We start from the raw sequence: 25,266 nt of genomic DNA, 5'->3' as shown, positions 1-25,266 counted from the left end.
TTCAATCCCCAAATCGCAAACCTAAGAGCAAACTGGAACTGCAATCAGTATGTTCCGGGATTGTGCCGACACCAGAGATGAAGGGTGGACTTGCAAACATCCTGCTGTCCCCTCTTCATTTTGGAGGGAAGTGTAAGCGACCAACAGATGGTCAGTTTTTGAGGGAAAGTTTTTAGTTTTGTTTTTAATGGCAGAAAACGAACAAATGAAAGGAAATCTCATGAGTATGAAAAAACACTGCTTACCTGACATTAGAGGGTTATGGAATGCTTAAGGAGAGATTAGCACCTCTGCCAACATACTTGCAGTCTAAAGAGTTGGCTGTAGAAAGTTGGAAACTTTAGAAGGATGCGTGCTCTAAAACTGCATTCCCTTTCCCTTCCTTCCCTGTGATGGGAGAAAACGGCCACTGCCTTCCAAGGATGGGCTGTATCAGTCTTATCTCTGAGTATCTGTCAAAGCTCCAGATCTCAAGTGTGGCTCATGTCCAGGCTACAAACCACGGGCAGGAATGAAGGACTGGTCCTCAAGACGATGGAAGACTTGTTGACCTGGGGGCTTATACAGGCCTCTGTTCACATTCTGGTTCTGCTTCCTCCCAGCTCTGTGATCTTCGGGATATCACTTCATCTACCTGAAACCCAGTTTCCCCATCTGTAAAACGGGGATGTTCGTGGTGTTTGTTTACCTCGCTGGGTTGTAAGGAAGATTAGATAATGCATGTAAAATCCTGAGACTAGTGTCTGGCAACAGTAGACAGCCATTAAACATTCACCCTTTTTCCTCCCTGGAATCCCCCATTTTCATCCTTTATATTCTCTGTCCTTTGTTACAGCTTATCCCACCTCCTTCCTGTTCTCCTCTCCCTCCCTCCTTCTCTTAAACTTTGGCCTGACCTCTTTTTTCAGGCACTCATTCACTGCTACTTATTCTCCTACATACTTCTTAGCTCCCCTAACTTGCCCAGCACCTGAACTTTAGTGATATAGGGAATGGAGGGTGAGAAAGGGAGAACCAGTGATGGGGCTGCTGCAGTCTATCTCTTTTCTAGCCCAGCCTTAGAAGTCGGTCTTCACCCAACCACCTCTAATAGAGCAATCAAGCATAGAGGTTGGTTGGGGGTGGGGAATACCGGAATCCGACTACCCGGGTTCAGATCCCTCTTATACCCTCAGGTAAGTTAGGTAACCTCTCTGTCCTCTTTCCTCACATGTAAAATTGCGGTGATAATCCCTCATGCATTATGATGATGCTATAAATAAACACGTCAAGTACCTGGTACATCCGTGCTTACTGAATGTTAGCTACCATCATTGTCACCACCATCATCCCATATTTTATGGAGACTTCACCTCCCCTCATAATATTTTCAACCCTTGAGAGCAAAATTTGTGCTCAGGCCCTAGAGGATCAGGCCCTAGAGGATCAAACTAAGGTGGAATTTTCCAGCAGCTCTATGTGATCCTGGCAGAAGAGTCGGCTCTTATCCACTCTCGTAGGCTTTGGACAACATCACCACAAGTTGGAGACTGGCGCATAGCTCAGTGAGTCGGCTGTTGGCTGCCCTGCCGTTTCTGGCAGGGCACCAGAAGATGCCACCACCCAGTGGCCTGAGGAGCTCCCAGAGCCGCCGAGCCCAAGGATACACTGTCCCCGTGTGTTCACGGCTCTCACAGAAGAGCAGGGGCCAGTGCTTTGAGGTTCCCTTTCCTCCGGTTAATCACATGCTAGATGCACTCCTCTGTACACTGTCATTAACACTAATGGGGGCCGGGCCCTGGCACACCAGTGTCTGCCACGCGTCCTCTAATGATCTGTAATGGGCACTGATAATGAAACCTTTTCCCAGAAATTTGTTTTTTAAGTGAATCAACTTTGTCCAGAGCTAAGTAATAAAGATGACATTTTCTTCATTTTTTAAAACCAAAAACTATGCTATTCTGGAAGGAGCCAGTTAACTAGGACTAAAATAAGAAACTCTGCAACAACCATTTGGACTCAAAAAAGGGACATTTTCAGAGAAGATATGAGGAACTATTGGGAACAGTAAAAAGCAGTACAGATTTGCCTCCTGGCATGTAAAGGCACCAGATCCTTCACTAAATCCATGTCAGAAAGACCTGCAGAGTAGACATTTGTGGTCTGGGCTGCCTCTCCTCTGGGCACCACCCCTTCTCCATTCTCACATTCCATGTGCTCTGAGTGTCCATTCACCTCCTTCCACCCAGACAAGGAGGAACAGGCGACGTAGGCCCAGCCCAGCAGAGCATCACACCCTCTGGCCACAGATGCTGGGTAAGGGATTAGAGAGGTGATTCAGTTTGGACCGAGAAGAATCAGGCCCAAAGGACTGCTCACACTTTTAGGGAAGAATCAGGCCCAAAGGACTGCTCACACTTTTAGGGAAGAATCAGGCCCAAAGGACTGTTCAAACTTTTAGTGAAGACTGTTCAAACTGTTCTCTTCTCCTGGAGCTGGAGTTTTAAGGAAGTCAGTCCAGCTGGTGGCAATCATCTTACAATCAAAAGGAAAAGTGCTTACCTAAGAGAAGAGTCAACATAGAGGAAAACTGAGCTGAGAGATGGCAAGAGCTGAGTCCCAATGGCAAGATGGCAAGACCTGAGTGCCTGGATCCATGCATTCCTGAAGCAGATTTTCCTGTGCTTATCAATTATGTAGGTGAACCAATAAGTTGCATTTCAGCCTAAGGTAGCTGGCCTGAGTTTTCTGTTACTTGTATCAAGAATCCTGATTGGTAAGTTTGCTCAAGCTGACACATACGGTCTTGAATATAATGACTGCCTATTCACTGAAAAGATGTCCTACTAGGGAAGTTTATACTAGTGCTCGATTTCCAGAAACATGTGAGGAGGACAGGAATAGTCAGCTCTTGGGAGAGCTCAGAAAGGCACTGGATTGCGAGAAATGCAAACACTCCAAAAGCAAAGGCCGGACAGTAACTTCTACAGTGCATGGTGCTTTGTGACAATGTGTCAGCTAGAGTTGAACAGCAGGGATGCAGTTTCCGTCATTCACTTATAATTTGAGAAAGAGAATGGATGTTACTGATCCGAACGAAAATAAATACCAGGCTCACTTTAGTAGGTTTAGCACAGTAACTGAAGGCTAAACATAGCAACTCTGTCTAAGGAGTAAAAATAAGCAGGAATTTTCTGTAAGGCTATGCGATCCCTATTTATATTCTCTCCTTATTAAGCCCACTAAGACTCTGGCCTGCCCCAATTCTCTCCGAGCTGCTTTCCCCATTCTGAGCTCAGAGCTACTCTCTTTGAGCTATCGCCTAACTCCAAGGTAAGCAGCCCTTGCAGAAAGCTAAAGGTGTCAGGATTTGTCTGATGTGTTTGGTGCTGGACTATAACACAGACAAGAAGAATACAGCTTATTTTCAGACCTGTTTTGTTCAGTTTTTACAACAGAAAACTCAAAGCAAAAAAGCCGCAGCAGAATGTTGTAGGGTCTTGTGTGACATTTAGAAATGAAAACAGGCCTTTTGTGGAAAAAAATTTGGCCTAAAAAAATAAAGAAGAGTTCCAGATGGTGAGGTCTATTTGACTGTGAAGCAAAAGTGGGATGAAAGTAGGGAACATCTCAGGCAAGTCAATTACACAAGATAAATCGATAGAAGATGTTCCACTGGGATCCAGCTACCATAGAGTTCTGGAATGGGAAGACAACATTACTAGGCTTTCCCAGCTGTAGCACCCAAAGAAGTAAAGAACCATATTGACATAAGAAACAAAACAACTGTAATATTATAGATGAAAAGCGTTATGTTCAGACAGAGTCAATTACGAGCAGCTCCCCACATATGCCTGGTATGTTCCTGCCTCTGAGCCTTTCCCTACTGTCCCCCTTGACCAGAACACCCCTGGTCCCTTCTGTCTAAATCCAACCCATCTTTCAAGACCCAGGTTCAAGTGCCAATCTGATCACAAAGGCTTCCTTGATCGTCCTAGCTCAAAGTCATCTCTCCTGCTGGGGAATTCCAGCGGCACCTCATCCTGCAGCATCTAGACCATTTGAGTCTTGTTTTACAGTAATTGTATATTTTATATATCAATAATATATATGATTATATAGAATGTCTATATATTCTTTTTTTTCTTTTAACATCTTTGAAGTCACCATGCTGTCCTTTATATCCCTAGGATTTAATTTATAAGTGGCAGTTTGTACCTTTTGACCCCCTTCACCCATTTTTTATATATATTTATATATAAAAAAATAAATTAATATATATTTATATATGTTATCTATTGCTGGGATCTCTCACTTTAAGGGCACTATCCCCATCCAGCTCATCTTTAACATTATGTGTTTACATATTGAGGACATTCAGTAAATACCATTGAATGGCTGAGGAATACTTTGGTTGCAGAAGACTGAAACACCGTGAACTAGAGGAAGGAAAAGGGGGCACAGGAAGCCACCTCTCTATCTTTTGTTTCTCTATGCACATTGGAATGACAGCAACTGGACTTTCTCCTTGTGGGGGAACATGGCTTCTCACCATTCTAGGGGGTAAAATAGATTCTTAACCCAGTTCCAGTTAAAATAATCCCCATGAAAATATTAGGGTTGGCCTGGCTTGGCCATGTACCCCTACCCCCCATCTCCCCATACTATTACCAGAATTGTGGTGCAAAATCTCTATCAGTGAGGAACGAGGTTTCCCACCAAGTAACTCTACAGAGAAATCAAATTTAATTATTTAAGCACCCATGTTTTTATTATAACCAGTGGGCATCTTTCTAAGATACAGCACACGTATTTTCTACTTTCAAAACCAGAATATATCAAGCGGAGTTTACTTTATTGAGGAATCAGGATTATAAATGTCAACTACTGTCTTGTGCTGTCATATAGTTGTGACCCAAGGGACTGTTGGGTATGAAGGGTGACCTGCTCTTTATCCAGACCTCTGTATTATTACCATCTTTATGTATTTTTTTCTCCTAAGTTCTCTGTACCCTGCCTCATCAGTAAGTATGAATTTTTGTTCTGTGAATGAAGACAGTGAAGTGTTATATTCCAAAATACTGGAGAATCGGTGAAGCACAGGAATGCAGTCGGGAAAGGATCACATTCTCTCCATAGAAAAGGGAATGTCTTTAGAGGTGGCGAAACACAGGGCAACTCATCTGAGCAGAGACAACATCTTCTTTCTCTTCCTTACTACAAATCCCTTTTTTTTTTTTTTAAAGATTTATTTATTATTTCTTTATTTTTGGCTGCGTCGGGTCTTAGCTGCGGCATGCTGGATCTTCGTTGAGGCATGTGGGCTCTTCGTTGCAGTGCATGGACTTCTCTTTAGTTGTGGTGTGCGGTTTTTCTCTTCTCTAGTTGTGGCACGCAGGCTCCAGGGCATGTGGGCTCTCTAGTTGAGGCACACGAGCTCAGTAGTTGTGGCGTGCGGGCTTAGTGGCCCCATGGCATGTGGGATCTTAGTTCCCCGACCAGGGATCGAACTGGCGTCCCCTGTATTGCATGGCGGATTCTTTACCACTGGACCACCAGGGAAGTCCCCTTTACTACAAATTCTTGTATTTCTCGATGCACCTGGAGTAAAGCTAAGCCTGAGGCTGTGGCAGGACACATCCAGGGTTCTGCGGGAAATCGCACTGCTCTCCTGGTTTTGGGGGCCCCGCATACTGATTATATATTCATATTCTAGAGGAGGGTCTTGGGTTTCTGCTGAACATTTTGGACACAGAGACCCAATTCTTCCCGAGCGGTGCCAAGTTCAGTGGGTTACACGGTGAGCTTGCTTGTACTAGGTGCACCAAAAGTGAGGAATAAGGAGGGAAGCCGGCTCGGACTGCGTTTCGCCAGGAGCATTCAGGTCACTGCTGACAGAGCTCTCTATGGCCCGATTCAGAGCAAGCTGTATTCAAAGTATCAACTCAGCTCAGGTTCTATTAAGCCTCCCTTTGTATCACCACTGGAATTGGTTACTGAACCACACCTTGAAAAGGATAAACTCCAGGAGTTGACATTTGTGGAAGTGGAAGAAAGGCCTGGAAAACTCAGCTGACTTTGCAAAGAAAAATACTGCAAGAAGAGTTTCTTTCTTTGCAGTGATGAATCAGGGTGCTTGCTTGTGGACATATCACCTAATTGGCTCACGTTGAAATTAAAGGCAGAATTAATAACTGGCTTGTGAGGCAGAGGGAATTTAACATAGAATTTCCTTTCAGACAAAGAACCAGAAAAAAGAGCCCTCACCCCTCCATAGAGATTTAGGTGATGCATGAAACTTTACTAGCAAAACTTCTCTTGACCCACAGCAAGGCACAGTCTCTTTTTACTTGTTTTTCCTGGCTACTCTGATACAGAGTTTAAAGAACTACTAATTCTCAAGAACTTTCCTTTTCCATATAAGGTCAGAAAACAATCCTTCAAAGTATGAATTAAATTTCAATTTAACAGTGTATTTGGTGTAGGGCTTTACACAAGAAATTGTCACAGGTTTTTGCAACAAGTATTAGTAAACTGCTAGTTTTGGGGGAAGAAGAAAAGTACAATTGTCCTAATGAGAAATCCTCTTGTTAGGTGTGGAAAAAATTTTTAAAGTGTAACATATTCAAATGATCAAATTCCAACTTTTCATTTCTTTCAATATTTTTTTCCTCTCTACATCATTCTTATGCTCCAAATTTAAAATTCTGAGACATCTAAAATGTTAGATCCATAGTGGAAAAAAACAAAACAAAACAATTGGGAATGGTACCATTTTCTTCCATAAGCCCAATGCTTGAAAACAGGCAGTCTGAGAGGTAGAAATTCTCCCGGGTAACAGAATAAAAAGGTTGGGTCATAAAACCAGAACTCCTCCTCCCCCGCTCTCAGTAAACTGGACCAAGGCAGACAAGGAAGTTACAAACTTAAAGCAGATCTAGAAGAGATTATTGGAAACCCTGCCTATACAACGTAAATTGCAAAGGCACTTCATTCAACCATAAATATTTTTGAATGAATGACCAGACCACTCACTTATGACTTAAAATCTGTCTCTCATTGGCAGCAATGTTCCCCTCATGTCGGTAGGTCTGATTTCCCCCATGGACTGTCAGAGATTTGAGGGGAGAGTATTGTTCAGTCTCTTTCCTAGTGCCTGGAACGGTACCTTAAACAGAAGGTATTTATTATGTGTTTGCTGGCTGCCTGGGAAGGGACTGTCCATCAGATCTGGCTGATTCTGGAGGCTGATGTTGGTGAGGTCTCCAGGCGCAGGTAGGCTACACTGGCAAATATTCAACTGGTGGTGCCATACTCCAAGAGGACACATAAAGCAGAGTGAAGTCTCTGTCCCTGAGATTTAAGAAAGGGTAGAAGCTCGAGCAAAAGCAGTCAGTGGTATTCCTCTGCTAATAATTATTTAAATTGCAGCCTTCACTTGGGACAGTGCTGGGTCTACCTGCTGTCTGCGATGATCACCTTGGCTCTGTCGGTCACTAACATGTGGACCTTGTCACTACTGGATTAGTGTGTCCGGGAGTCCCATGATTCCACTTCTTAGTTCTTGATCTTCTGCCAGTTTATTTTCACTGTGACAATTGCGCATCGTAAGTACCCCCACAGGATGACTCAGGGCATATTTCCTCTAATTCCACTTTCACACGAAGGGTCAAGAGAAGAATGGGAAAGAGGATGTGTGTGTGTGAGGGGGTGGGGGGCTGTTTCTCCCCCAGAGGAAGCAGGGAGTTACACGGCGCTCCTACTACCACGTCTGTGTTGTAAGGTAAGGTGTACGGAAGCTAGGGGAGGTGAGGGTGTAGGCTTCCTCCAAGACAGAGTTGAAGCCAACACACTTATTTGAAGATCAGAGATCTCTCCTGTGCTCCAGCTTTGGATTTCCCAACTTGCAAAGCAGTATTCTTCAAGTCTAAATGCTGAAGTTAGTGGGCTTTAATCATCCCACTCAGTGAGGTCTGACTTGATACGACGACAGCCTTGGCAATTTCCTTCTCCCATTCCATCCTGGGTGCCGCTATCCTTAAATTCTAATCTGCCCATTTTACCTGCTTAAATCTTCTAAGGTTCTGAGTACAGTGGTGAACAAAACAGACAGAACAGGGCTTTCCAACTTGCTCAAAACCCAAGATGATTTCTCTCCTACGTCACTGCTTTAGTCACCAAAAAACTAAACAAAACACCTATTTTCAGTGTGTCTGGTCACAAACAGTATCGCTTCCTCTACTCTTACAATAGAAGCTTAAAAGAATGGTAAAATTACTAAATTGTTCCTTTTTCATTAGCAGGAAGCATGTGATCTTACTATCCAGAAGGTGGGGAATGGATAGTGACGAACACAGGTGATTTAGGCCATGTGTCTGAGGTTACCAGAGCAACTGCTAATTATTATGGAGTAACTCTAGCGTAGCTCCATAAAGGTCAGGAGTGAAGGTTTTTCCATTATATATTCTGCTTTAAAATAGCGCTTTTAAAGGAAATTGGGTAGATGGCAGATGGAGAATGACAGATGAAGATCAGGTGAAAGAACTATATACAGCTCAAGAAGATTGAACTACTTAAATTTCACAATGTTGGTTGAGAGGATGGGAGAGGAGCTCATGAGTAGTTAGCTGACTTTCTTGTTTCCTAAGTTAGGGCTTCCTAATTTAATAAGAAATCTGAAATCAGTCCAGACGTAGAGGTCTAACTGGATCCACTCTACTTAGCTCCCTGAGACAAATTTCCTCTGCTGTACTACAAGAGTTACCATTTGCTAAACTGACCTGGAGTCCTGGACAGACCAGCCTGGAGTGGAGGAGTCACCTGGCCACTGAACGAATGATTCAAATAGCATTAACTTCATTTAAAACATACCAAAAGCATCACCTTTCTGTAGGACCCTTATTCTTCAATCAAATAGCAGGCATCTCACTCAGATCATTAGTTACTGAGGATACAACAAATGTTAAAGGTTAAAAAAGAGAATTGTTTCTCACAAAGATGTACTCCACAAATTTAAGAGAATAAATAAAAGAATGGCAATTTCAAAAATGAGTAAATCTATTTTTTTTTCTTTTTTTGCGGTACGCGGGCCTCTCACTGCCGTGGCCTCTCCCGTTGCGGAACACAGGCTCCAGACGCGCAGGCTCAGCGGCCATGGCTCACGGGCCCAGCCGCTCCCCGGCACGTGGGATCTTCCCGGACCAGGGCACGAACCCGCGTTCCCTGCGTCGGCAGGTGAACTCTCATCCACCGCGCCACCAGGGAAGCCCTGAGATCGCTATTCTTTTGAAGGATCTCTGCCATAATAATACCATCCATTATGAGAAATACATTTTCCCCCTCAAAAATAGAGTATTTTAGAATAGCACTTCCTAAACAGTGGGATCCTGTTTTAAGAGGCTGAAGAGAATCACTGTAAAACCATCTTCTGTAGTCAAATACATTTAGGAAATGCAGCATAAGACATGCCCCTTGGGAGATTCACAACGGACATATTAAAGGCACAGAAGTCCTCTTGTCAAGAATCGGTTGAACTTTGTCCAACTCCATTCTTTCCACCTGTCTCCCATTCCTGCCTCAGTTTGGGGAATGCTGACCCAGAAGTCTCACATCTTTTGTACATGCTGATGCTGACCCACCACTTTCAGTATCACATACCCTGAGATCTCTTCTTCTGTCAATGCAAGGGTCCTGACTTTCTCGTGTTACACACATAGTATGTGCTCAATAAAAATACTTATTGGCTTGATTAGTTGATGTACTCACCCTCTCTTGATTTACGACCAAAAGGCAAGCATTTGCAAAGCAGCTGGCTGGCTTCCTTGGTGAGCTGTGAAGTATAGCACTGGTGAGCTAACTGGGTTCCCCTGAGGGCCAAGGGCAGGGTGCTCTTAAGCTCCACTACTGTTATCACTGCAGGGACAAAGTGCCAGCGATGACACACGCTTGGGCCTGAGTGCTTTACATTGAGGTATATCCAGATTTTTTTCTTGTGAAGTCTATCAGCCTAACGCATTATGACCACGGTTCTCAGACTTGAGCATGTGTCAGAATGACCTGCAGGGCTTGTTAAAACACAGATTGCTGGGCTCCTCCTCCAGAGTTGCTGACCCAATAACTCTGGGTGGGGCCTGAGAACATGCATTTCTAACGAGCCCCCAGGTGACACCAGTGATGCTGTCACAGGGCCACACTCTGGCAAACACTGTGCTGAGCTAAGACCCTGCCCTGGAAGAGCAGCATGCAGAGACCAAAGCAGACTACAGTACATGGTTTTCTATATTCTTAATGCAGAGAAGGAATTAAAAATAAGACCCCAAGGCTGTTTCCAACTAGAAATGTGTTCCTAGCTAAGGATGCATCTGCTTTCTAGACTGACTAAAAAGGTTTAAAAAGCAGTACTTGAACTCGAATATGATTTTAATTTACCCAATTTAGGATCTGGATCAACCAATAAGATTCCTCCAAATTATATACACAGGGAGGGAGACAGACAATCTCAGATCTAACCCAAAGCGAGAAAAACAGCCTTTCAGAGTTCCTTCCAAGTCCACTTATAGGCATAATAGTGCTGAAAGCCATGCAAAATCGTAAGCCTATTTCCTTCCCTAAAGACACTACCAAAAACTGGAGATTTAAAATGCCTAACACCTACTTACACATATAAAATGCAGCTAAATCCAGAATGAAATTCGTTCGTTCATATGTTTAATTAAACCCCAAGGCTTCAGCATCTACTCCATGTCATGGCAAATGGGGGAACTGTTTAAGATTATTTGGTAAGACTAATTAGTGTACAGAAGAAAATGCAGACCCTTTATATGATTTTAGCTCATAAAGGGGGGAAGAAAACAATCTGTGTGAAGGAAAACATTGTTCCATTTGTGACTTCCACTCTGCTGGAAAACGGGGATGCTGGCTGAGCACTGGAATGATGTCCAGTCCCCGCCTCCTCCCATACCCCCTCTGCTGACACGCTGGAGAGATCCAAGCCCACGGACAGCCCTGGTGCTTGGGAAAGAAATCCTGCTGGGTCATGAAGTGTGAGGCCTGCCTCGATCGATTTTTCTGTGAAAAAAAAGAAGAACCGCTAATAACCAAACACATTTATCCAATAAAAATCGGATGGGTCACCAGGCAGGAATCTCCACCCTCAACCAAGGGAAGCCAGCTGGGCTCCTGACTGGCCCGGAAGATCTTGGCTGGGGAATGGGAAAAGCTGACAGGAGGCCTCTCAGGAAACAAGAATGTGGGTCATGTCAGTGACGAATCTCTGAAAATGTCAAAGGAAGCTGGCCTGGTACTTGGAAGAGCTGTGGCTATGGTGGCCCCAGGAGCCTGAGACGTAAGAGGGAAGGTTCTGGGCTTGTCCAAGAGACAACCACGACCAAGCAGGCTGGAGCCACCGTGGGGGTGGTGAGGAGTAATAAGAAAAGGCAAATGACTCCTTGTGAAAATCATTACGCTTTCGAGCTATTTTTCAAGGTGGGGAATGCCACCAAATTTTCAGGCAAAACTGTCTCGAGAGACCTTTTCTGCTTGGAGGTAGGTGAGAAACGGTATCCTCAATCTAACAGGAAAGATCCTCTTCCCACAGCAAACTGACTCAACCACAGAGGAAAACTTCCTCTTTCAAATCTCTGCATCCCAAAGAATGACAAAACAAAGATCACTGGAGCAAAATGATAGCTGCCTGTTTGGGTGTAACTCTTTTGGCATAAAATAGCACTTAGATGGTAAAATTACTTTAAAAAATATGCCATTAGTTATCAGTTGTCTAATGCCTTTTATTCCTTTAGTGATTCATTTGGTCCCAATAAATAACAGCTAGGCATGCAGCTTATCAGGTACCCCATGGGATGTGGAGGTTCCCACATGTCTCAGGAACAGGCTTGCCTACCCCAGCTGGTCTAGGTTTAAGGTGGGGCAGAACCTGACTCTACAGTAGAAGTCCCCTTCTTTTCACTGATACTCAAAGACTGATCTGACAGAGACCTCCAGGCTACCAAGATAGTAAGCCTGTGCGGAGAGATGAGCAGAACAGCCTGGGACATCTCTCTGCACCCGAAAAATACACACCAGGGTTGACGGAATAGAGGGAGAGAACGGATGGTGTGGAAGAGGGCCTCTGAGTCATTACCGGTAACTGCCATTCACAGTGCTGTACATGTAAATGATATGACAAAAGGTGATGTCATTTAACTGTCACAACACATTTTTGTGGAGGGTATGATGACCCCATTTTACAGATGAAGAAACGGAGGCAGAAAGTCCTAAAGTAACTTGCCTCCTTCCCCTCCAAATCTGTACCTCCTTTACTCTATGTTGGTTTTCTCCACAGAACTTCTCAACGTTTGATATTTGAGATACTGATGTTACCTTACTAGAATATAAAATCAATGAGCGCAGAAACTCTAATCTTTCTGTCACTCTATCTTCAGCACTCAGAATAACACCTGGCCCACAGTCAGTGTTCAACAATATTTGCTGAGTGAATTTTGACTGAATAAGCAAAACAGAAGTAAAGTTTTAGAGATCTCTCTCCAGGCAAGCTTTCCCCAGGTTTCAGATGAGAGCCGCTGAATCAAATGCAGCAGGAGCCAACAGTGCTTCAGAGAAACAACTCTGCCTGGAAGCAGGCCTTGTTTATCCTCTGAATTCCAGGCACTGTTCTCTTGCCGCCTCTCACTGGCCACTAAAACCAGAGAGGATGGTTGACTCTGGCAGAATTTGAAGGCGTCTGGCACGCACACATCTTTTAGGTAACCAGAAATAACTTGGAAACGCATGTGTGTGCGTGTTAAGCGGAAAGGATGAGAAAAATTAGTTTTATTGATGGGGCTACTGGGCAGTGAGTTATTTTTTAGGGGTGGGGACCACTTAGGCAGAGAGAACTCCAGGGCTGGGTTCCTCCATTGCTGGAATCGTCCTCTGCTCTCCTGGCCTTCTTTCAATCCTAACAAGCCCCTCCATCCCTACCCCAGCGGTTTGAAAAAAGCATTCCCCTGCTCGGTTTTAATTTGGGGGAATTACTGCAGTATCTTAAGTCCCTAGTGGGATGTCCCCTGACTTCTTTCTCAGCATTTGTTTACTTCCTCCTTAAAAATCACTATCTCCCAGAAAAGCGATGGCACGAGGCCATCTCTGTTGGTCACTGGGAGAGGAGAGAGAGACTTATTTCTGCAGTCCTTTGTAAGCACCCAGTGAATGACCTCCGTTCTTAGAGACAGGTCAGCCCCACTCCTTCCACCACCGGAAGCGGGCATTGGGCACGTTCAGGGGCATGTTCAGGGCCAAGGAAGAGCACCAGCCAGTCGATGGTGCCAGGATTAAAACCTAGGGCTTCCTGCTTTCCATGCCTCAGCCATCAGCTATGGGTTTTGTTTTGTTTCTGAACTTCTTAGAATCTCATTTATGAGTCATTTTCTTTCAAAGAAGATTCTGAAAATGGAAAGGCTAATCTCCACGTGCCACTATGCTACAGTGAGAATCTTCCATACCTGACCCAGGCAGCCAGTGCCATCCCAAGGAAGTTGCCCATGACTCTGACTTGTGTTAGTTAACTATTGCTGAAAAAACTGGCCTAAATTCAGGGGCTTAAAACAACCACAATGTACTCTTTTTCATGAATCTGTGGGGGTAATTGGGCAGCTTTTCTGTTGGTCTTTCCTGGACTCACTCATGTGGCTGCATTAGCTGACCGGTGGCCTGGGCACTGGGCTTGGCTGGGACAGCGGGCTTCCTCTCTCTAACAGTCCTTCATCCTCGAGGAGGCTAGGCTGTACTTTTTACACGGTGGCTGGGTTCCAAGAGGAGATGGGAGGCTGCAAGGCCTTGTGGCCTGGGCTTGGAAGTCATATAATGATCAAATCAAGTCAGAGGGTAAAGTCCGGCCTAGATTCAAGGACTCCACCTCTTAATGGGAGGGGCTGCAAAGATTCTTTGGCCGTATTTAATTTATCACAGGCCTTGGAGACAGAAAAGAGAGAAGATAGTGACTAACGAATATCATCTGTTACCAAGCAACATATGAATTTAGTGTGGCCAAATCTTTTAACTTTTCAGAAGAAGCTGGAAATCTAGATTAAAAAAAAATTTACTAATAGACTACTTTCTAGAGCAGTTTTAGGTTTACAGAAAAATTGCTCAAAATAACTTGAGTTTTCATATAACTCTCCCCTTTCCCTAAGTTTCCCCTATTATTAACACCTTTCATTAGTGTGGTACGTTTATTGCCACTGATGAACCAATACTGATACATTATTATTATTGCTATTATTATTAACTAAAGTCCACAGTTTACATTAGGATTCACTCTTTCTTTTCTATGGGTTTTATGGGTTTTGACAAATGCATAATGTCTTGCGTTATGCATTTAGTAATATCTACTATTAGGATATCATACAGAAGAGTATCACTGTCCTAAAAATGCCCTGTGTCCTTCCTGCCCACTAATCTTTTTACAGATTCTATAGTTTTGCCTTTTCCAGAATGTCATATAGTTGGTATCATACCATACTGCAGTGTTTCAGAGTGGCTTTCTTCTCTTAGCAGTATGCATTTATGGTTCATCCATGTCTTTTCATGCCTTGATAGCTCATTTCCTTATATCACCAAATAATATTCCATTGTCTGGACGTGCCACAGTTTGGTTATCCATTCACCTGCTGAAGAACAACTTGGCTGCTTCCAAGTTTGGGCAATTATGAATAGGCAGGATTTTGTGGGCCTAAGCTTTCAACTCATTTGGGTAAACACCTAAGAGTGTGATCGCTCGATCGTTTTTGTTTTTTTTTTGCGGTACGCGGGTCTCTCACTGTTGTGGCCTCTCCGGTTGCGGAGCACAGGTTCCGGACGCGCAGGCTCAGCGGCCACGGCTCACGGGCCCAGCCGCTCCGCGGCATGTGGGATACTCCTGGACCGGGGCACGAACCCGTGTCCCCTGCATCGGCAGGCGGACTCCCAACCATTGCGCCACCAGGGAAGCCCCTTTGCTCAGCTTTTAACTGGGTGGTTTGTTTACCTACTGTTGAATTTTAAGAGTTCTTTATATATTTAGTATACTGGTCCTTTGTCAGATATGTGTTTTGCAAATACTTTTTCCTAGTCTGTGGCTTGGCTTTTCATTCTCTTAATAATGTCGTTCCCAGAGTAGAAGCTTTTAGCCTAAATGAAGTCCAACTTACCAATTTTTTCTTTCATGGATTATGCTTTTGGTGTTTCTTTAAACAGTCACTGCCAAACCCAAAGACACCTAGATTTTCTCCTATGTTGTCTTCTAGAAATTTTATAGTTTTGCATTTTACATTTAGGTCTATGGTCCATTTTGAGTTAATTTTTATGAATGCTGTAAGGTCTGTGTCTAAATTCATTAGTGTGTGTGTGTGTGTGTGTGTGTGTGTGTGTGTGTGTGTGTCTAGTGGTTCCAGCATGAAATCTGGATTTTTGTGTGAAGTGAGCTGATCTTAACGGTTTGTTCAATTTTTTTTTTTTTGGTGGTCGTGGTAGGGGAAGAACTAAGTTCCCCCTCCCCCAACACACACGTCTGTAGACTGTTTTTCTCCATCCTGGATTATCTCTGCCTCTCTCATCCCCTTACCTGAAATGCTCTTCATCCACCCATATCGTCTTACCTGGTGCCCACCTCACATTTCATCTACGCCACTTTTCCCGACACTGACTGGTTTGTGTACCTAACAGATACCCAGTTAAGAGTTGTTGAACTCTAAATGCACTTCTGAGCTCTAAGCCCCATTTAGCACTGCCATTTACCACCATTTTTCCTCCTCAGCCAGAGTGTAAACTCCCGGGGAGGCCAGGAATCCTCTTTTTCTCCTTTACCCCAGAGTAGCTCAGCAGAGGTCTGAGCATAAACCAGGTCAGCAATATTTGCTGACCATTTTAGATGAGCTAAACTTTGGTCTCGGCTCACCAAGTGTCCTCTGATCTTTAGGAGAGACAGCAACCTCAAGAGGTCCAGCTGAGGACCTGCCAAAGATAGGATCCCTGCAGCCTTGCCCTGGCAGGCCTGAACTGGTGGCATCTCTGATTCTGATGCCTGACTTAGCATTATATCCACACAAACAAGAGGACCTTCATCTCCTTGGAGAATTAGAAAAGATTTACAAAGGAGACAGCAAAATGTGGCCTCCAAAGTACCAAGGGATGCTGAGTCACAAACAAATTTCTTTCATTATGATTGTTATGTGGTCAGAAGGATCATTCCAGTCATTATGAAAACAATGAAAAACAAATGAATGAAATAAAAAGAACAGACAGTTTTCTGGTGACTGGTTTCCCCACGCTGTGCCTAATTTACAGTCAAGGTAACGGTAATCCCCCACCCCTCGACTTGGTCTTGTGTTTTCATCTACGTCATTAAGTGTCCCCATTCAAGGAGCTCTGTGTACCTCCAGGTGAACAACGACGGAAGGAATGAAAGGGTCCAGGACCGAGGCTGAGACCCAAGCGGTCTCGGCTGGTTGCAACTGAGTCCCAGCACCATGGCAGAGGGTGCCTCAGAATTCACTGACTCAGGGAAGTATTGTGGCTTCCATTTGCCGGGATGACCTCTCATCCATCTGTCGGTGGTCCAATCCCAGGCCAGGCCAATCCCAGGCAGAATAAATCTGGCAGGCACAAACTGGGCAACAACATCTCCTGGCCCTGGGTTTCAGAAATGGGTGGAGAACCAGCTGCAGAGTGTTTAGGGCTGCTGGCATGGCCCTCATCAGGTCCGTAGCAAATGCTGGTGTCAGCGCTGCTTCCACCTCAAGAGCAGCCCTCCTGGAGCTCAAGACTTCCAGGTATCAGTTAGCTATTCACTGGGCTGGGAAGACAACAGTCTTGCGGGAAACACACCCACATTCCTACCTCCCATCCTCCACCAGAGGCAAACAAGTGGACTGTTCCTGGCCTCATCCTCCCTTCCTTGGGAAAGCCCCCCAAACATACACCAGGTAGGGATGCATCTGGTGGATGGGCGTGAAGCAGGCAAAGTGACCCCCAGTGTTTTATGTAAAACAAATCACATCTAGATAACTGAAAAATAAAAAATCCCAAGCCCCCTCCTCCATGACCTGTTTAAAAGACCAAACCCCCCATTTCCACATAGCTGCCAAAGTAGCCTCTTTGGACACACTGTACTCAATGGTGACTTGGGGGGCTCCCAGCCCCCAGCAGCTGAAAACAAAGATTAAAGGCCACTAGTTGGTGCCGCCGGCTAAAATCAGGGAGTGTTAAGCAACCTGGGCTAGAAATTCAACCTTGCTCATTCTGAGCAACAAATAACTCCAGCAACTGTAAGGAAAACGGCTCTGGGAGTACCCTAGAGAGCCATCCATCAAGGAAGGGAGGCTCCACACGCAAGTCTGGCCATGGAGAACCAGAAAGGACTCACTGCCCACAAGCTGAACAAGTTAAATTATTTTGAGCATTTGAGGCTAGTTCTTGGTAAAAAAAAAACACACACACATCATCTACCTGATAACAGGTCATTACATTTCTTGAATATCAAGGTAGGACTTAAAGCTGCCAACAATTAAAAAGAGACCTGATTTTTCTCAATGTACAATTCCATCTTACACTGTTGCTGCATTTTCTAAGTGCCTCATATCCATTTTAGAGTCATTTTTCCTTCCAAACCTTAATATCCCTTAGTCCCTTCTAAGGCAAAAATTGTTAGACCCATTTTGCAGATCTGTAACTATGTTAGCAAGATAGAATGGCGGAGCGCGATCATGCAACCACAGCAGGGAGAGGGGCAGGAAAAGGTTCTGACATCCTGGGGCCTCACCAAGAGAAACAACTGTCCTGAAGGCAATTTGTGGCTGAACCTCAAACTATTTTCACCAGAGAAAGGCAAAGTCAACTCTGTTCTTCCTGAGTCTTATACAACTGTGGCTGGAGAGTCCAGCTGTATTGTCATGGCCTCACATTCTTTATGCAAAGGCTCTAGTGGACGAGATTTATGGGGTGGTCCGAAGAAGCAGGCTAAGTAATGTGGGATGTAACCACAAAAGAGAACTTTCTGGCCCAAGCAGAGTAGATCTAGTTTCCGTGGAGGGTTGGACAACCAGCCTCAAAACTGCCTGTCTCAGCTGTGGGTGCTCAACACCCAAGAATGAAGCAACAGAGGTTCTTCTCCTTTAGAGAATTTGCTCTGTGATCACGGTCATGCTAAGGTTTGAGGAGTTGAAGACTCACAGAGCACCTGGGAGCTATTTTCTCTGGAAGTGGACACAGAGATAGCACTGAACATACTCAACATAATCAGGGAGAAGGGAAACTGTGACAACACAAATGAGTGAAGCAGACTTAGCTACAAATCTACTGAGCTACTACAGTGCCCGGATGTTTGTAAAACTAAAAGAAATTGCTTTTCATGCCCAGCAGCCAGCACAGGCAATGAGCCATCACCAAAGCCATCTCAGCAGGATGGTAAATCAAACATCACCAAGGCCAAGAAGCAGTATGTTAAGAATAATGATTCCTCTTTGAGATGATGATGCTTAAAAAATCCAAAACAAACTTAGCCAAGCTTCCAAGTTGAGGGAGAAGGTTTAAATCAGGTTCATGGGACAATACTCAAAGTCAGATGGGGCCAGACAGCACATTCTGGGCAGAATGGCTGACCAAGGGCTCCCTGTGGCCAGCAGCCCGACGTCATACTTACAGTGAGTTGGGCCGGGTGGGTTTGAGCACATCCAGGTCTGGGTCACTGGAGTTCACGTTGGGCTGTAAGCTGCTGCTAGAATTAAGGATGCTGTTTGCGTTTGATGAGACGACAGATTCCAAACTGGAGTCGATGAGGCTGTTTCTCTGTTCCTCTGGGGGAAGAAAAAGCCACAAACTCCATATTAATATTATTCCATAGGGAGAGTCTGCTCCTACCTATACCAAAGTTTACAGATAAAGAGATTAGATGGAGCTCTCTGGTGCCAATGAAGCTATGAAAAGGACATAGGAAAGGATAAGAATTACAAGTGGGAAAGGAAGAGCCCAAGAGTAACAGGTGACTTGAAACTTTAGAGCAAAACTCCGTCCTCCGCTTGACAGGACACATCTCCCTTGACAGACAGGACACATCTCCCTTGACAGACAGGACACATCTCCCTTGATAGGACACATCTCCCCTTTCATATGACCAGCCTTTTCCTAAGAGTGGCCCCACCACCGCACCACGAATTGTGTCTTCTCTGGACTGGCAGATGGTCAGAACAGAGAGAGCCTTCAAAGCCCCCTTGCAATCAATCATATCCTCTTGGTTTGGTGACATTCACCCTTTATTCTAAAACTCCTGCCCCCAGCATGGTCTTACTTGCCTAAGCCATGTCCTACCTTTGACCCTATAGTACCATGCCATAAAATATCTACTCTTTGGACATCCACTTCCTTATGGCTCTGCAGTCTAAACCCCTGACCACTCCCCAGATAGACTCTTCTGGGTTGCTTCTAGCTCCAAGTAGTTGATGTTGAGTTTCCAGTTAATTCTTTGATCAATAGATCTGTAAGGACTACAGAGTAGTCTGCATATACAAAACTAAGTCCATGTTCCAAGCAGTCACATTAGTGCTTGGAGAATATTACCAAGTCAGAAGGGAGAAAACCTGAGTTCCCACCACTGACTGGCTGTATGGAGTCAGGGAATATTCCTTGACTCTCTGTTTCTTGGTTAATGCAGCTATAAAATGGGGAGCATGAGAAATGCCTTACACAGCTCGGGGAGCTGTCATGAGGATCAAGTGGGATCACATGCAAGAATGCGTTTTGTAAACTTCAGAACCTTGCTCAAAGAAAAGAACTTTCTGTTTCTTCACATCTTTAAAAACTTGGAACCATGCACTGAAGAAAACATTTTGGGGATGATTTAGCCAAATGGCATGGGCACCACTGCTGCAGCAAAACATTAGAGACATACAATGTCATCCTTGTTCCACATTCCTTACAGATACACCATATTGGAATCAACTGATGTTTGGGGCAATCAGTTTACGTATCAAGAAATGTCACGTCTGGGTTAATCCTCACTGGACCTTTCTGAAATGAGCCAGAGGTATACCATATCCCTAAGAAGAACACTAGGCTCGCTGATATGGTAGTTTAGAGGTCAACAAGTGAACTCAGCTCTCTTTAGGCAATAAAAGGGGTGAGGCCATGATAAAAAATACTCTTCCCTTGCATACTCATGTATGTAAAAATATAATATGCTTATGAAATGACGTTAGAGTAATCTTCACATTAGGTACACACATACAGAAACACACAAACATACATGTATACACCAATACCACCTAGTATCTTGGCAAATTCTCAATGCCATGTTTGAAGGCCTACAGAACACTTAAAAACCCCGTGAGGCTTATGGGAGATTCCTGAACTCTAATTAGGTTTTGAAAAAAGTAGATTATTGATTCCTGGGGTTTAGAACTATTCATATTTCAAAAGCTTGAGTTCCAAAGAGAAACAACAAAGAAAGAGAAATCAAAAGAGTTACATTGAGCCAAGATGTAGAAGGACTAACAGGGCCTGCAAATGGGTACTTGCTACCAGGAAAAAAAAACAACTCTAAAATTACATAATTAGAGGATCATTGAGGGAATGGACATGCCATTTATCAGTATGAATCAGTATAAGTAAAATTTTCCTTTGCACAAAATACTCATATCAAGACTCCTGAAAAAGTGTGAGGAGCCCAAGACTACCTTCATTCCAAGGGGAGTAAAGATGACACTTCTTTGGGGCTCAGTGGAGATGTATTCTGCTTCATATGGGAGGAGAGATGAAGAGTTTCATTAACTCTGGTTTGAGGACAAGTTCGCAGGACATAATAATCTGAATTCATAGGAAATAGAAGAGTATAACTAAAGCTCATATTTCTCTATGATTACATTTACTTGTCCATGAGAGGGTTATACTTCTATGAATTAAAAATAATGTCATACGAAAAGAATATCAGCTTTTCTAAAATATTATCAGGACTTTTTTTTTTCCTGCCTTACTATGCATTAGAAAAACAGAGTATCTGAAATGAAACCTTCTTCGATTTTCATTTTTTCAATGAATATTTATTAAGCTCCTCCTGGGTACCAAACCCTGACCCCAGACAGCAGACTCTGACACTAATTCGTTGGTATTTTAATCAGATGTATACTAGAGTATCGATTAACTTGCACATATTCACTTGTTCATATGTCTACCTTTCTCAGTAGACTATAAGCAACCTAAGGTTGGGTATGTGACAGACAACACTTTGAAATCACAATTAAAAAAAATTATATAAAGATGCTTTGCTTTATAAAATATTTTATCAGAATTCTAATGTTTATAAAAAGATCTGATTCTAAAAAATGGACTTAGGTAAAAGTTTTAAGAACATATCTCCCGTTACAGTATTATAGACTGGGTCTCTCCACGAGCTAATGAGGAAGGCTGTAGCATGTGGAACATGATATTTGTTTTTTTCTTTTTTTTTCTTGTTTACTTTAAAAAAATTTTATATTGGGGGGCTTCCCTGGTGGCGCAGTGGTTGAGAGTCCACCTGCCGACGCGGGGGACGCGGGTTCGTTTCCCGGTCTGGGAAGATCCCACACGCCGCAGAGAGGCTGGGCCCGTGAGCCATGGCCGCTGAGCCTGCGCGTCCGGAGCCTGTGCTCCGCAACCGGAGAGGCCACAACAGTGAGAGGCCCGCGTACCGCAAAAAAAAAAAAATTTATATTGGGGTATAGTTGATTTACAATGTTGTGTTAGTTTCAGGTGTACAGCAAAGTGAGTCAGTTATACATATACATATATCTATTCTTTTTCAGATTCTTTTCCCATGTAGGTTATTACAGGATATTAAGTAGAGTTCCCTGTGCTATACAGTGGGCCCCTGTCGATTATCTATTTTATGTACAGTAGTGTGTGTTAATCCCAAACTCCCGTAAACCCACAACAGAACGAGGATATGGGCGGATAATGAGGACTCTGACTGTCCCTGGACTGGCAAAGTCAACAGAATAAAACAGATGGCTACACCCAAACTGAGCCTGAGGATTTCTAGTATTCATTTACTGGAGGACACAGAATTCTTTTTTCAAACAATAAATTCTTTTTGAGATTATATTTTGACTTATATTTAGATATCTAGGACCTGTCACATATGGTGTAACCTACAACAAAACAACAACAGAAACAAAAGATCAGGGAAAGGAGTTTTTTGTCCAAAGAGAAAATGCCAAAAAATTAATCATAATATTCCACAGTTTTGCAGACAAGATGGCCAAAGACGCAGACTCTTTACTGATATCCCTCCATGGGCCATATGATAAGGAAATCTGGAAACCTGGCACTCTCTGACTACAAGATCACTACAGTTTTCTTTGACAGGAGACCTCACGTAATGAGACTGAGAGCTTCTAAGCGGACAGATGTCTAAGCTGAAATGCTGATGATCCTTCCCGCGGGAGAGCAGGAAGGTGATTATTCCAGAGAAGGAGTGGGGAGTGAAATCAATAGCAAATCAAATGTTTAGTGGTTAAGGCAAACTATACTATGACAAATTCTACAGCATTTGCAATCCGTTAAGAAATAAAGAGCAAATGATTCAGCAATGTCACTCAAAACAGGAGGACTTTTGTCAGGTGGGCAAATGAATACTTGCTCCTGACAGAAAAACAGAATGAGAACAGGCAGCCTAAAAGATTTTCTTTTTTTTTTTTTTAATTAACCAAATCATTCAAATACAGAGCTGGACTTCTCTGAGTCACTGATGATTCAAACCAGCTCTGGCATCCGCATCAGAAGGTGTAAGAAGGACCGATGGCAATTATATTGCTGAAGAAAAAAAAATTACAGGCTAGTGGGCTGAAAAAGGAAAACAACAACCAGCTACGAGTCAAACCGACAAGATCAAATGGCCAAAACAGAAAGAATGCCCCCAATGCAAGAGTCTTCTGGAACTGGTTGAAGGCAGTGAGAATGCTTGCTTTCCTCAGGCATGTTTGTCCACAAGAATCTCTCTTCATATTAGTCACAGAAAACAAGAGCCCAGAAACAAAGAAATGATAAAATAAAAGCCCAAACAATTGTAAACATGCATGGGTAACACGTTGGATGCTTTCATGAACATGTGTTCTCCAAGGAGTGACAAGCTGGATGTGGACTTGGTCCTTAAAAACACACACTACCGAAGGGCAGGGCCACGTCTGCCCTCACAGACTACATCAAGCATCCATGACGATGACCGGTGAGTCAGTGTCAGCTCATACATTCCTGGTGCCCAGGCCGTGCACAGTAGAGATTAGAGCTCCACAACAGTCATGACATACATAATAAGCATAAATAAGACAACACAAACCATCAGAACGTATTCTGTTAGCACACAGGAGGCAGTTTTGTGTGATTGAATTTTTCAGGTGCTTCGGGCAGGGACCACTAATGTCCTTGAAACCAAAGTACTAGTTACAGTGGGCAGAGTCTGTGTTTTTTTGTACAAATCAGGAGCGGAAAAACATGAGTATGCAACCAAGTCACTGCAACTAAAAAAAGCAACCGCAGAATAATTTTGGTGATATTGTACTCGTTCTGGGGGTTGCCATGGAAATCTGGGAGCTAAGCTCCTTCACTTTCCATATTTACCAAGTGATTCCCGCTCGCTCCGATGACAAGCGTGCCACATACAAGACGCAGGGTCTCTTGATCACAGAACTCAGAGGCGAGGCCAGGAACGCACATGCCAAATCCGCCTGGCTCGGCAGGCCTGAACACGTCTGGCCCACTGAATACTCAGAGCTGGAGGGTAAATAGGAAACACAGACCTTCGACGCCACTTTGAGGGAGGTTTCTCACATGCACAGAAGTCTGTCATCATAGAGGCTGATATCTCAGCTTTCCATGAGGTCTCAGACGAGTCGTCAGAAAGAAGATCTTTAACAGCAACTCCTGACGCCTCACAGAGCCCAAAGGAGGGAACTCACTCTCCACATGATCAAACAGGAAGAAAAGGGAATCGCAAGACAGATGGAGGTTCTGCAGAGACCCAGGGCGTTACACCAAAAATATTAAAAGCAAAACGTTTTGCAAAAGCAAAGCGCCCAGAGGCTTTCCCGGGCTATGGTGGAGCGAGAGGTGTACTTTCTCCTGCTTGTTAAAGTTTTGCAATGAAGCCTGTAATGTATCATCTTGACAAGACAATGATAATAGCATAGCAGCTTAATGAATTTTGCAATAAAAAATGAGTGCACAGCAATTTCTGAGTTTACCATCTCTGGGAAACACCCAAGTACACAGGAAGCTTGGAATCAGACTTTCTAAAGCAATTTTTCTCCTCTGTAGCTTTTGCTGCTGATAAGGGTGGCGTGCCAAGCCCCACTAAAATCTGAGCTGGTCTGCTTTCATGCTGACCCAGCCTCAGTCCCTACGATAAAAATAATCTGAAGAAGTAGTTTGGGCAGCATATTTGAGCACATGAAAATAGGCTGGGCAATGTTTTAAAAAATAATCTTAAAATGTAGTTGGGACAATGATGGACTAAAGAGGGAGGTGATGAGTGAAAAATGTGGTCAATGTTGTTTGGACCCTAGATGCAGGACATGATATCACAACTTCTGGCAGGTTGTCTTCAGCAAAACCACCACTGATTTTGGTCCCCTGTGGACTGACTGACATTCTCTCCCCATGGTGCCCATAATAACCCTCTGCATTGCAAAGGGAAAGAATGCCAATGAAAATGGAGTGCATGAGAGAATGGGGAAGTCATTGTGGCTGGCCCAGGACGGAAGTGATTCACTGGGATGAGACATGGAGGTACAGTGGGGAGCCTCTCCTGAAACAGCATTTCAAAAACCACGGCGTAGGAACGCGCCTCTAATTAATGGCTGGACAGGGAACTGAATGGTCACAGTTAAGCAGACACTCTGCTACTCACAACGTAGCCCTCTTTCTTCCCTGAGAACTTACTTTTCAGGAGGGACAGTCTCCCTTTAGTCTGTGGTTCCCCGGTATCTGAGGAAGCCTACATACAGGCTGCTTACACGACTGCTCATGAGAAAGAAGAAAATGATATATTTACTTATCTTTATGCCATGACTCATTGCAAAATGGGTTTGAGATAGTAAATGAAGTGTATGATTAGAGAGTTCTGTTTTTATCACGTAAAAATTAGGCAATACATAATAAATATGCATTCCTCTCCAACTGAAAAGTACAGAATAGCATACAAATAACATCTAGATGTATTTTGGTGTGTAAAAGTCCAGTTGTTTCTCTATACGTAGAAACAGACACATATTTTTTTCTTTTAACAAG

General features: G+C 43.8%; 1 protein-coding gene across 8 annotated transcripts in view; it reads right to left on the bottom strand.

The window, feature by feature from the left end:
• Positions 1-25,266, bottom strand: part of ARHGAP26 (Rho GTPase activating protein 26) — a 484,190-nt gene that overhangs the window by 52,889 nt on the left and 406,035 nt on the right. For all 8 annotated transcript variants that reach the window (XR_002646893.3, XM_022589981.3, XM_089909436.1 and 5 more), the window contains one exon: positions 18,653-18,806. Coding sequence is in view for 7 of the 8 variants with exons in the window: in XM_022589981.3 (XP_022445689.1) it covers positions 18,653-18,806 (154 nt within the window). In the remaining variant the exon portion in view is untranslated. The remainder of the gene's footprint in view (positions 1-18,652; positions 18,807-25,266) is intronic.

This window comes from Delphinapterus leucas, chromosome 3, assembly GCF_059928025.1.
Source record: "Delphinapterus leucas isolate spDelLeu-1000000601 "Yukka" chromosome 3, BTC_Dleu_Yukka2, whole genome shotgun sequence".
Classification (NCBI taxonomy): Eukaryota; Metazoa; Chordata; class Mammalia; order Artiodactyla; family Monodontidae; genus Delphinapterus; species Delphinapterus leucas.
Note: the sequence above shows the minus strand (reverse complement) of the source record. Positions and strands in the feature narration are given on the sequence as shown.